Genomic DNA, 14,038 nt, shown 5'->3' with positions numbered 1-14,038 from the left:
TAAGTGCAGACACTGCCTTTTTTAGATCTCCTAACCTTATCTGAAGCAATAATTTTTAATTCGGACAAAACACTGGAATGAGAAAATCATCCTGAATTTAAATGTTTCCATCTGTGATTCAATAAAGCAGCCACACTACCAGCAGAGCCTTGCCAAGATGCTAGATTATCTTTTCCTACTGACAATTAACATTTGAACCAGCCACTAAAACAAGCAGAAGATTGACTCATATTAATAAAGATTAAATAAATAAAGCAAAAGGCACTAAACATTAAAATTGTCTATAGCCTGTCATGGGTCTTTAGCGTGTATCTTGATGTCATTATGACAATACGAGCTTCCACATTTTTGGGTAATTGAACACGAACAGGTTAATACAGTAAGTTTTTAAGTGGGGCGTTCATTTCTGCAGATCATATCATTTACTAAAATAAAAGTCCTCTCTGAACACGTTTTGGACTCTGTACATTTCTGAGGATCAGGAGCTGGCATTGACCTATCAATAGTGAAATTCTTCTCCCTGTAGATGCAGGCAGTCCGAGGGCAGACTCGGGAGGCTGCCATTGCTCGGCTCTGACACTGGCTGGTGTATAGGCACTAGCCAAATGTCCTAGCCTGGTGGGTTTACTTGTAAATGAGGATATTTGTCCTGATTTGCCTGACGATTATTGGCCAAATATTCATGTTGTTGAGTCAGCTCAGTCTCCTGTTGAGCTAAATGGGTATTTTGCCTGAAAAAGAACTGAGAAGCTGGCACCTAGCAGGGTGAGAGGGATAACTCGCACCCTAAGTAAGAACCTCAGGATTTTACGCCGAGGCCCAAATGGCCTTGACTTTGAATTCATAAAAACTGCTGAAGATAAGACTTTGCTGGTGCTTGCTGCCAAAAGGCCTGGAACAGCTCCGCCAAAAAATTTTTAGCACCAGCACTCGTCTGAACCATTACACTGCACATCTCTAGCGGCCTCACTGCGAGGCTTACCGGTGGGCAAGCCGTGCAGGAGGAAACCTTGTGCAGGTCCTGGAGGTGAAATCTGCTCCTTTCAAATATTTCCTTGAATCACAGAAGGGTTTGGGTTGGAAGGGGCCTTAAAGACCGTCTAATTCCAAACCATTGCCATGGGCAGGGACACCTCCCACTAGACCGGGTTGCTCAAAGCCCCATCCAACCTGGCCTTGAGCACTAGCAGTGTACTTGGCAAGGTGAGCTGCAAACCACATGGCTAAACAAGGGAAAACACATCCTGTGCCTCAGGAGCTAGCTAGCACTTTGTGCAGAGGAACAGGCAGAGAGGGGCACTAGCCTGACTTCTCTCTAGCATTGTTCTCCAGACTTGAGCAAACACGGCCTGGTAAAGAGCACCTTTGGCAGAGCCTGGTTCAGAGCCTGAGGGCAGCTTCACATTGCTGCAGCGGTGGTGGGCACTCAGAGGGACAGGCTCACCGGAGGTGGGGGCATCTTTCCGATGGGAGCACGCAATGCTGGTTGCCTTTGGCTGCAGCTGCTGCATGGAAGCAGGCACAACTTCCATGACTGAACAGCAAATAGGCCTGGTGGATCAGTAGATAATGTTGGTATCCAAGAGGATTATTTCTCTGTCAGCAACAGAAAAGCAAGAATATTGGGAAAAACATAATAGAAATGTATATGGTAAGAGCACTGTAATTCCAAGAACGATGTGGTGGAGCTTAGTGTGTAAAGAAATAGAGCAACGCCCTTCTTCCTAGAGACGTGTAATTGCAGAACAATTTTTGAAAGAGGCCTATTCCAGGACTAGCGTCTAATTTTAGACAATCTTCCATTTTACCATTCCTGATGAGGAGCAGAGAATCCCTGTTTTTTAATGTCAGTGCTTCCTGCAATAAAGCAAAAATAATAGGAGGGAAAAAAAAAAAACAACCCTTATGAGCACAATGCCTGCAGTTCTCAAAGCAGGGACTGCTGTTTGGCTAATGGCCTGCTGGCTTTGGTTGGGAAAGCACAAAGCTGGCAAATGCGGCTGACAGACCTTCCAATTATAAAATCTCCTCCCGCTTTCAAGCTGTGCCCTGGAGAACTGGCCTGGGAATCCACCCCTGGAGAGCAACCTCATTATGTTTTGCTGGGATAAAGATGACCAAATGCAGCAGGCCCTGGAAAAGCTGCATACAGCTCCTTAGGTCAGTCCTCACCTACAGGACAGGATGAGGAGCTTCCCTGTCTTGCAGGATGCTCAAGGATAATCACAGTAAATAACTGAGGTCCTCACATCTCGAGATATTAGTGTTCGTAACTCCTAAAGTAACAATAAAATATTTTAAAACACTTTTAGTTTTTTCCCATAGGTTGTGTAAATCAATTGTTTTAGTTCTGTAGAGGTGCTATTTAACTGAATTAAAAAATGTATCAATGGGAGGACGCAGCATCTTACACGGAAAAAAAAGGTGCCCACGAGAGTGCTACTACTCAACATGGGCTACGCAGGGAAGAGCCTGCCTGCCTGGATCTCCCAGCAGCTGGGAGGGCAGTGGATTATCCAGTGAAAAATAATTTCTCATGCTTTTGGACTGCATAAAGAAAATGAAGAAACTTCTCGGTAATGTGAAGAGAAAATCCAGTCAGAAAAATTAGAGCTGTATAGAAAGGAAGGGATGTAGCAAAGCTTTCCCACTGCCGGGAGGGCTTCCCGGCAAGCACAGCACAGCACCTCCGCTGATTCGACGGGCCGTGATTGAAGCGAGGGCCTTGCCCATTACATGAAGCAGAAATCCAACCAGACATCAGCAGTTTGGCTGCCTGGGGGTGCAACTGCTTCTGATGTCACAGAGGCAAAGGAAGAGGGCAAGCAGAGGAGGAAGCCTTCCTGATGCTGAGCTGTGCCAGCCCCAAGCCCTGCCTTACAGCACACCAGCGATGCTGCCTGTGGTGTCGCACATCAGATATGCTGCAGGCCCACCCAGTGGAGATGCAGGAAACAGCAAGCCCCAGTTATTCCACTCATTTTTCTTTATTTTATTTTATTTTAATTTTATTTTATTTTTTAGTTGAGGTTGCTGCATGTGAACGCTTGTCCAGTTAAACAACTTGCGTACCGGAAAGATGTTCTCTCTTCTGCAAACCTGCTCCTGTGACATAACACGCAGCACAGTACCACAAACTGCTGGCTGCTCTTTTAGCTCGCGTGGTTCCTAAAGCCCATTAGCAAACTTAACAGCAGCTTTGGTAGGAACCAGCACACCGTCAGTGTGTGACCGCCCGTGGCTGCTGCCAGGCTGTGCCCCAGCCCGACCCTCGCCCCCCGAAGCACGGCGCCCTGCTGCACCCACTGATCCCCCCCGGGACTGGGGGTCCCAGGGCCCTCGCACACAAATCGTGCAGTGAAGACGTCCCCGTGCTGATACTTGGAGACAAGCGTAAGAGCACTCCAGCTTCTCATTACAAACCCAAAGAGATGTTCTTTGCAGTAACCAAGTCTGAACCATTCAAGTTCGTGGAAATAAGGTGACCGTTTCAGAGAGAAGCCAGCGTGGGAGTGGCGCAAAGCTGTGCCGGGGAAGCTCTGACTACACTTAAGGAAAAATTTCTTTACCGTAAAAGTGGTCGAACGTTGGAACAGGCTTCCTAGAGAGGTGCCTGATGCCCACAGCTGTCAGTGTTCAAGAGAGGTTTGGACAGTGCCCTCAATAACGAGCTTTAATGACATGATTTATTGATGCTTACAGAAATTTTGCTTATTGAACAGCAGTCAGCAGTTGCCTCATAGCAAAACAAATGACCTGAAGCACACAGGTGCTGTCAAAACTTTGCTTTTGAATGGACAAACTGGGAAAAACAACTTTTAATATAACTTTGTACAATAGGAAGTAATTTGAAGAGTGGGTGTGATAAAGCAATTAGCTTTAAAAAAGCAATGCCAGCATTCATATATGAACGCTTTAAGCTGAGCAACATGACAATGTCAAGAGACAATGCAGTGTGAAGCAGGTAGCATTAACACTTCATCAGAAAACTAGATGAGAATACTGATGTTAACAGACAGTGGGGGAGAATTCAGATTTAGGAAACAAGGAAAAAAAAGGTCTAAGTAAAACTAAAGGCAAATGTGGGAGTGAAGAATTACAGCACATAATCTTCTCATTCCATGTGACAGTAAAGATTAAATAGTCTGAAACGTAACTAAAATTGAAGCAAGTTCTAGGACAAAACAGCGTTATAGTAGGTTATAGTAGGAAATCAATAGAATTGATTTTGGAAAGGCAATAAACAGGGTCAATGGAATCACATTAACTAACCTACCAGAATCTGGGGATATTTGAGACTACCAGTTTAGATACATTATGTTTTTGTGAAGCCCTCTGAATTAAAGTCTTTGACCTTCTACTCCCACCCACTCCTGCTCCTAGGAGCCCAGGTGGAAATTCATGGCTGAGTTCGCCACAACGTGGTCGGAAGAACACAAAATGCTCCTGAAACTGTCAGGTCAAACCCCACTGCTCAAGTAGAACGTGTAGCATCCTCCACTGTCAGAGTAAGGACTTTGTGACAAGTATATACAGAAATACGTTTTGATACGGTCTTTCCAAACTCAGTAGTTATATAATTAGTGCTACACTGAGACAGGTGGATTTTAACATTTTTCCTTTGCACTTAACTTGTAGGATGATTACTTATGTGTTGTTATAAATAACTTCTGTCACTACAGTATGAGAAATCTACAAAATCAGTGCAGGCTTTAAGAAATGAACCCCATTCACACATGCAAGGTAAGCTTAATTAGCCAACAACAACAACAACAAAACAATATTTGAGTATTTAGAACCTGACATGCTCAAGGAAGTATGCCACTTTTTACACTTCCTAGAAGCACTCTGTATTTAATTAGGTCTCATTAGTAAAGGCAATCACTGTATCTTATTTGCAGAAACACAGGACATCATGCTCCATCAGCAGATAACGTTCTTCATCGAAAAGAGAACTTTGTGCGCCAGGCCTGCTAATCCAAAGAAAATCAGAAAAAACATGCAGAGTAAAACATTCCAGTAAATAAAAAAAAACTCAACTGTTTTATTTAGAGTGATAACTTGTAATAAGGTATCAAAGTATAAAATTATCTGGGCTCTTGAATCCAATTCTCGAAGGAAATTGAATTTTTTTGTGAGTTTTAAAATTCATTACAACAGCCAGATACAGTACAAGAGTCAAAACAGTTTTCTGCATCAGTGTTCGGTTCTTAATGCTTTCACACTCACTCAGCACTTCCCACAGCTCTCAGGAACACAACACAGTTAGCTCCAGCCAAAGGAGGGGGACAACCTCATCAGTAACTTCTAGTGGGACTAGGAAGATTATTTTTTTAAGGAGAATGAGAAGAACTAAGGGAAGAGTGAACAATAACACGCACTGGTCTGGGAAATTATTCACTCATTTTTTCTTTGATGTAAGACTCATTCACAGACTGAGTCTTACCAGGTGTTAACATAACACATTTGACCACTGATTCAACTCCAGAAGTCTATGAATAGATCATTCCACAGACCTGACAGATGAGCACCAGACTAACACCTTCAGTAAATTCAATGAAACGAAATCCCTTGGATTAAATTGCTGAAAAAATGCTAGTGATAATCTAGCACTTCGATAGAGCTTCTTTATTTCCAAGGGAATAAAAAAATGACTATCTTCCCTTTGCATTATGAGTTAAAATGTTTGTATCATTTTCTTGCTTTTGAGAATTAGCAAGTGCTTATGTGAAGACCAAGCATTTTTGCTTTCCTACTTCCTACACTTGTAAGACTTCTTGCAAGCATCTAATATCACAAACTAGATTATATTTGTAATGTAAAATTAAGTATGTATGGCTGAAGCAAATATCAAATCCACTAACTGAATACACTTTTAAATATGATTTTGCTTCCATATGAAAGTTCCTATTTTAATAACCAAAGTCCATTCAAAAGTAAAGATTGGAAAAATCAAACACCATTCTCAAAATTTAAGGAAAATTTAATCAATATACCTTACTTTTACAGTAACTACAATACTGACAAGCATAACATTTTCAAAATGGTGTTTTTCTTGGAAGTACTGCAAAAGAGATTACTCTTTGTCTACTAATATGTGCACCATTAGGGGAAAATCCTCTAGTTGAAGTAATCTTCAGAAATTCAAGTTAACATGTAGCTACTTAGACATCCAAATGTATTCAGATTTCAAATGTGACAGAATTACGGATCCTCTTAATTTTTAAAGCATCTGTTGCCTAATTCATAACTTCAGTATCTTAAATCGTGAAATACTATCACATCAAATGAACAAGTAAATGAGACCAAACGCCTTAAGAGTGTGTTAAAATATAGAACTAATTGTTTGCGTTCTTCTGTGCATTTTCCTTTTGGCAAGAGGGGAGAGGAAATGGGTTATTACTGCAGATTTGTTCAAAGAGAATTTCCAAATCCACATCATCTGTGGTTTTGTTAACTTCTAGTGATAACAATCTTTCAATCTGTAACTGCATCCCTCCTCCCTCCCTCCCCTGAAAAAAAAAACAACAAAAAGAACCCTCCCCCTTACCCCCCACCAGCTCAAACAAACAACTAGAAGTTACTTTTCTAAAGATACAGGAATGGGAAAGAAATTACATTAACTTGATAAGCATGAACACTTATTAAAGCTATAGACACCTCAGGTCAATTGCGAACAGTATTCAAAGTCCTAAAAAAGTGAACACAAGACATTTGTTCCAGATGATTTAAAACTGGTCTAACTTTTGTGATAGCAACACTATACAGGTGTTTGCAGCCGTGTCTGGTCCAACTAAATATTCCAAGTTGATGTCTTCATTTTGGCCCACTGGAGTCCAACAATTTGGACAGTCTCTTCAAAACACAGAAATGAGAGCAAAGACTCCATACAATAAAGCACAGGGGTACGCTACTAGAAGTTGCTGTCCTTCCATTGCTAAGGCAGAAATGAAGATTTTGGAAGCAGAAAAGCTACACCAGCCAATGATTCCAGCCGTGAGAATAATTCCCATCACTCCCCTGTAAAGATAAAAACAGAATTAATTTAAGACTCGTGTACTTAGGAGTCATAACTAGACTCCTAATACCTTCTACAAATTCTAAGAATTTTATCTTTTATCTTCCACATTTTTAAATGATAGAGTTCCAGTAAAGATTTCAGAGCCATATTATTCAATTGTCACAACATTAAAAAGCACCTTTGTACATATGAAACTTAGGTATTAAATAAAGAAACTATATCATGTTGTTTCTTGCTGCTTTTCAGTTCCTAATTTCATACGGTTATGAAGAATCACACGGATTTTCTTTGTTTGACATTCAGTTTTGTATCTTAACTTACAAGCTATCTTTTTGACTTTGCAGGTAATAGTATTTATCAGATTCAACGCTAACTAAAAACAAACTCAATACTGAAAGAGTCCATGTATTTAAAAGCTGTTGACTGACTTAAAGAAAAGCAGTATTCACACCTTTTTTTCCAGTAAGAAAGCTGAGACTTGTATTTTTACACTTACTACAAATTCCTGTCATATTGAATTTATAAGCACGTTCATCACTATGAAGTTTTCTTTTAGTAACTTTATCTCACAGTAGAGGAAATCTATTATCAAGTTATAGTTTATGTACTTACTGCAATGAAAATACAATTGCGAAAGTGGAAAGTAGGATCATAGGAAGAAGACAGTATCCAAGGACGCTGGCAACGCAGCCGAATGAGACGCCTGTCATGCTCATTAAGTTCAGGAGACAAAACATCCCTAAGCATCCGATTGCACTTATTCCATACACGTAACCAAACTGAATTTTACCAGCCTGAAAGTTAAGCATAAGAGTACACATTAATTAATAGAACAAGTAACACTTCCCACAAACAAAGGCAAGAAGAATTAGTATTTACAGAATATCTTCATTTTCTCCATCGTCCCTCCAACCACCAATTCCTATATTCAAATTCAACATGCCATATTTTCCCGCAACCCGAATTCCAGGACACCTGTACATTTTAGACACGCAAGAGGCACATTTATCCGAAGTTTACGTATTTCAATAAATAGATTTTAATCAAACTGTTATTTGCTGATCTGGGCTGCAAAAGTCTATGAATTCCCCGGGGGTTATAGAATCACAGAATATCACAGAACCATACAACGTCCCCAGCTGGGAGGGACCCAACAAGGATCATCAAGTCCAACTCCTGGCTTAGGCAACTAACTTCCCATGGTGATCTTTTTCTATGATTATTATTTCTCTGAAGATGTCTTGCGATACTAATCTTTACAGGAATAATGTTTAAGATCAGAAAAGTTTGGAACTTCTCTACAAATCTAGAGCTAAAATGCCTTGCAATAAACTCCATGGTGTTGTAGAACAATGTAAATTATAAGAAGCAAATATTAAACCGGAAGATAACAGACAACTGAAAAATACAATGCATGATTCTGAAAGTAAAACACCTCAACCTCTTAAAAAAAAGCAGTTAAAAATCTGGGAACGTGTCACACACCCATTTCTGTGAAAAAGGGAACCGTATTCCTCAGAAGTAGACTATGAAAAGAAATAGGCACTCCAGTAAAATAAATGGCATGCAAAAAACAAAACAAAACAAACAAAAAAACCTCTAAAGCTTTGACTTAAAATCCACAGAAGAAAAAGGGTAGCAAACTCGCGAACCTCAGTGAGCGCTGCACGAAGCCCCAGCTCCTCTCCCACCGAGCTACAAACTCCTGGTCACGATATGGTTTTTGTGGCCTCTATGCTAAGGAGTCAGTTCCAACAAACCTATCGGTAACTCGCCTTTTTCCTCCAGTGTCTCCAGGCATATCAAAGCACAAATAATTCTATTCGGCAACCAATGTCTTACCAGTAATAACGTGGCTCCAAAAGCTAAGCAGAAGACCATTGGTCCAGCCAAATCCGTCTCATTCATGATGCTGCCATCTGCTACTTTTAATGGGTGCAGCACTGTTAGTGTCTTCTGCCAGATGTGGTCGAAATTGATCCCCAATTCTGCAAGTTACATGAAACAAACTATGCATATTTATATATTTTTTCTTCTTGCCCCTGCTTGCTTTACTGACACGTTTTCCCTGCCCCTACCCTCTTAAATCTCCTCCAGGAACTATCCTACGGGGACCAGAGAATTGAGTCATTCCCTCTGTCCTCGAGCTGCTGAGTGTGCTGCTTCCACAGATTCCACGTCTCAAATGTTCTGCAGCGACAGGCTGGTTTCTAAAGGACCAGATAAGGCCTAAGAACAGCGTTCTGCGCCAGACCAAAGTTCATTTAGCCCAGCATACTGTCTCTGTAAGTGGCCAAAAGAAGACATGCATGGAGGAGTATCAGAACAAAATACGCAGATTCCCCAAACGTTTCTCAAGTCTCCAGTGACTGGTGGCTCAAGGATTTCAAATTCAAAGTAGTTTCTCTGCACTTAGTTATCCACAGCGGATTTCTCTTTCACAAACCTCCTATCCTGTTATTGAATCCACTGAGAAAAACACAACCATCCCCTTTAACACTTGACACATTTTACAGCTTATTGCAGCTAGACAGGATTTGAAGGCTCCATCCATCCAATCTGACCACAGCTGTGCAAAAACCTATTTGCCCACCCCAGGCCCTGGGAAGCATCTACGTAAACAGATTAATTTTGGGAATAATATAAACGAGCACAGCTGGGTGGGAAGAAAACACGAATACCTGCCTCTCTCACCAGCAACAGTAAGGGCTTCTTCGGCTGTTTGGCACTGAACAATGATGTATCTGAGCTGGCAACTCAACTACGGACACTAACTACCTAACCGTTCTGGCATTTGGCACACTCTTTATTCTGCACAGGAATTTCTGCAGTGTACAGCACTCCTCTTTAGCAATGCAAGATTTCAGTCCTAATCACAGAATCGACTGCAACTAACAGCATCAACTTATTTTCACAAAAGTAAGTACAGTTTGCAACAAGCATTATTTGCAACAACAACATTATTAAGTGTTTTGTCTTAAGTCTCGTGTGAAGTCGGGCTATCCGTTTAATCATTATGCCTTCCACTGAACAGACAGCATGAAGTAATAACGCGTAACGCTAAAACTGTGTCCAAACGTTCACACAAGAACATGCAAATTATATACTGAAATACAGGTAAATAAAAAAATAATGAGAATTTCAAGTCAATTGTGTACTTCCAGAAATGGGAGAATACACACCCTACTACTCAACTTATCCCCAAGCTGGGAGGAGTTTTGGATCTCAGCCACAAAGCTCAAATTATACCTTCTAATAGAGGAGGCTCATCCTCAAAGTTACTTCCATAAAAAGACTGCGCTGAAGTTGGAGTATACGTCTGTGTCGGCTGGTAAATCTGCCCTGTGTACGGCTGCTGCTGCATCATCTCTGGAGGGACGAATCCACTTTGCTGGGAGTACTCATAGCCTCCATACTGCCTATAAAGAACGACAGCACGTTACGGGCAGATACAGAATTTCATTTTACACATTTCCCTGCAAAAATCACAGCTTTTTTTCAGCAAATAAACCGCAGCAAACAGATCTGTCTTTCCTCCTCTTTTGAGCAGTCACATTCAATGCTCCCCTACTCAAACTCAAGCGTTCTAGGTGCTTAGCCACATTCATCTGTTCAAACCCTTAATAACAATACTGATGAGCTAAAGACGACGTACTGCTATAAGCTAAACGCAATAATTATCGTTACATGTGCTTTTGTATTGCTTTTTGCTTTTAAGTCAGAGGCCTGCACAAATGAGCGTTATCCATTGACTGAATTACTACCACAACTCGCAGACACGTAAAAGAGTAGGAAAAATTTAAGTCACAAACTAATCCAATTGTCCCTTAATTACTACTGACAACTCACTTGATGCCAGCATTAATTTACAATTGAGAACGCTTACTTGCAAACTCCATGTTAGAGAACAAAGTAGCTCATACTATCACCTTCACTGCCCTCCATATTTAAAAAATCAGCCCAGGGAAAAAAAACAAAACCCATTTTCCTCTTCACTTACACACCAAGAGCATCAGGTAGCGCTATGGCACATAAGAAGGAATTATGATGCAGATTCTAAACATGGTGACATCTACCTAGAGGACATGATGCTGGGGGCACGGGGGGGAGCAATTTCTCAGTTTCTATTTGACACGTTCTCAGATATTTGCTAATAAATTTATACTGTTTTTGCAATACTATTATAGATTTCACACGTATAAAAATATATGTGGCTATAGACATCTTAAAAGAAAATAAGCGTCATCAGAGCTATCTTCTCTTCGTAAACAAACTCTTAAGTTATTCTTGCCGCTAACGGTCTCTGACTACAAAGGCTTCAGTAAACATCTCCAACATGAACGTAAAGAAGGAAAACCCAGCACTCACTCTCCCTTCTTTTCTTGTGCCAGTACAGTCCAGCCTCATCGCAGCCCAGCAGTCCTTGTCGGAATGCAAACACGCATCAACCTGTTCCACCTATCACAGCGATCAAACTCGGGTCACGTACCTGACAAAAATCCTCAGCCTGGGACTACGGATGTACAAAGGACTCACAAGAGCCCCTGTGACCTAGAAAAGTCTGCCACAGTTTTCTGCTAAAGCCTAGAAAACACCACGGACGCTGCAGGCTCATTTATTTGACAGCGTGACTAATTTTCATTCCCTGAGTAACCGCATATGTCCTTAGGAAACAGTGATAGCGGCCTTCCAAAGGATTGTTTATATTATTAAAATGTCTCACGTAATATCTTGAGAGTCCTGCCTTTACCTTAAAACGCAGACCAGGGGATATTTAGCGTATAACTGCTGTACGCCTCCATTTACGGGATATAAGCTACACGGTGACACTGCAGCAGGGCTCGGTACGGGCAGCACCAGCTGCCTGCGCTGCCGGCCCCGCGCCGAAGGCGCCGAGCCCCTCACGGGCAGAGGGGGCCTCGCAGCCCAGCCCCAGCCGCGGCCGGGCGCCCTCCGCTGGGGCAGGCCGGCCCCGGGCCCCTCGGGGCCGGGACACCCGCAGCCCCGGGCAGCCCGCCCGGTGCCTCAGCGCCCCGGGGCCGGGGTTACCTGCCGTAGGGCCGGCCGCCGCCGCCGTACTCGTAGTGCTGGGCCTGCTCGTCGATGCTGTAGCCGGTCTGGAAGAAGTCCGTGGTGAAGCTGTCAAAGCCGGACATCTCCCGCACCCTGCCTGCGGGGAACACCGGGCGAGTGGGTGCGCGGCCCCCAAACCCCCTCAGACCCCCCTCAGACCCCCCGGTGCCCCCCCGGTCTCCCCCCGTCCCCGCCCGCACCCACCGCGGCCCGGCCCCCCCGCCGCGGCGCTGCGACGTGTCACCCTGCCGCCCGCCGCTTCCGGGGCCGCCGCGCATGCGTGCGAGACGCGCAACGGGGCGCCCCCAGCGAGCATGCGCCGCCCGCCCCGCGCCCTGCCTGCGTGGCGCCGCCGCGGCGCCAAGGGGGCGAGGCCCGCCGGGGGGGTGGGGTCCGGTGGGGTCACGTGGGGCGCGCGGCGGGGCGGCGGCCTCAGCCGGAGCCTGTCGCGGAGCGGCCTCGCGCTTCTCGTTGTTTGCGGGGTTTTTTACCCGTTAACCACCGAAATAAATGACGTTTTGAGCTCTTGTACGGTTTCTTTTCTTGCTTAAGGCCGCGAGTGGCGTTGCCCGCGGGCTCAGCCTCCCCTTGCGATCCCCACAGGGCTCCCCGAGGGCAGGAGGGCTGGCAGGGGCCGCGCCATGACGCAGCCGGGTGAGGAGGAGGAACTGCGGTCGCTCAGTGCCAGGCCTTCGTACCCTTCACGTCACCACATTAAATAAAACGAACATGTTCCTGACGCCTGATAAAATGTGTGCAGGAGCTATGGATCCTTGTTAAAGGCAGCTGTTAACTTGTGCTTTACAAATAGCTGCAGGAGCGGGGAATGACAAGGAACTGAGAAAAAATAATAACGACTGGGACAGCCTAGGATGGCTGTGAGATAGCCGTGGCCTAGGAGAGTCCTGAGGACAAGATCTGCAGGTGTGACAAACAGGAGTGAAGTGGGTCGATCCCTGGGGGGACACGAGGGGCTAGCGGAAGCCAGTCTCTCTGTTTTTCCTTCTAGTTCCATCGTTTTGCTCCTTTTTTTCACTCAGGGCCAGGGGAAAAGCTGCCCTCTGACTGCTAATTAGAATTTGTTTTTATTAACTACCTCAGGTACTCCTGCAGAGCGCAGGAAGAAGCGAGTGTGCTGCTGACTCAGATGGGCTTGTTGTGGACAGAGCCGGGGAAAACCCAGCTGAGGCAGTTTAGCTGAAACTTCAGAATGAGCTGAATCATAATTGCCACTTTATTGTTGTTGCCGAATAGGTGCACAGTAATGAGATTCAGAAATGTTTAGTTGTGCATGCATAAACAGTTGCAATCCCACGCGTGATGTAGCTGAACTTACGTGCATGCTAGAACCGAATGCTTGCCACTCGGGCACATGAGCTTCTGCAAATGTAAGACCCTTTTTGAAGTAGGTTTTTTGTTGTTGTTGTTGTTGTTTTTTTTAAATTCACTGTGGCTTAGGACACAATTACAGTTATTTTGTTACAAGCTCTCATGGATATAATCTTCTACTGAGATTACTGTATTTGAATAATAGTCCTGTTATAAGCCTCTCCTGCAGAACGTACCTTGTGGTGCAGGATATCCAGTATCTCCTGGGAACAGCCTTCCAGAAAATATGCATGTTTGTAGAACTGAATGAAATAACGATGTAGGAATTATAGTCACAGATAACACAGAGATCAGTAACTACAGTATAAGCTGATTCCTGCAAATTTATAGTTTATGTAAACTAGAGTTTGAAGGCTGAGAAGATCCATGCTTTCATGGAAGACCTGTAGAGTGTGCAGGATCCATCTGATGTTGGTGGCTTAGTGCCGCTTTGATGAACTGTGTGACTTGGTTGCACTTCACTAGACAGTGAAATTAGACCCAAATCCCAGGCAGTGGGCTGTTTAATTGTGATTTGCTGGTGAAATGCTCTTTGGCTAGAAATCTGTTTGGATT

At 43.6% G+C, this 14,038-nt stretch overlaps 1 protein-coding gene across 4 annotated transcripts; it reads right to left on the bottom strand.

Annotated features, from left to right (window-relative positions):
• Positions 1-5,965: 5,965 nt before the first annotated feature.
• On the bottom strand, positions 5,966-12,412 carry YIPF5 (Yip1 domain family member 5). 4 transcript variants are annotated; one of them, XM_040573556.1, is made up of 6 exons: positions 12,280-12,412; positions 12,071-12,193; positions 10,271-10,440; positions 8,864-9,009; positions 7,634-7,815; positions 5,966-7,020 (listed from the first exon to the last, which is right to left on the bottom strand). In XM_040573556.1, exons 1-6 carry the CDS (start codon positions 12,408-12,410, stop codon positions 6,858-6,860), a joined length of 915 nt encoding a protein of 304 aa, XP_040429490.1. In that variant the 5' UTR covers positions 12,411-12,412; the 3' UTR covers positions 5,966-6,857. The 4 variants fall into 4 exon arrangements, with proteins under 4 accessions (XP_040429490.1, XP_040429492.1, XP_040429491.1 ...); XM_040573558.1 differs by having other exon boundaries at positions 12,071-12,191; positions 12,299-12,397; XM_040573557.1 differs by having other exon boundaries at positions 12,071-12,191; positions 12,295-12,354.
• Positions 12,413-14,038: the final 1,626 nt, after the last annotated feature.

Source organism: Cygnus olor, chromosome 14 (genome assembly GCF_009769625.2).
Source record: "Cygnus olor isolate bCygOlo1 chromosome 14, bCygOlo1.pri.v2, whole genome shotgun sequence".
Lineage (NCBI taxonomy): Eukaryota > Metazoa > Chordata > Aves > Anseriformes > Anatidae > Cygnus > Cygnus olor.
The sequence above is the reverse complement of the archived record's forward strand: the minus strand, read 5'-3'. Positions and strand labels throughout refer to the sequence as shown.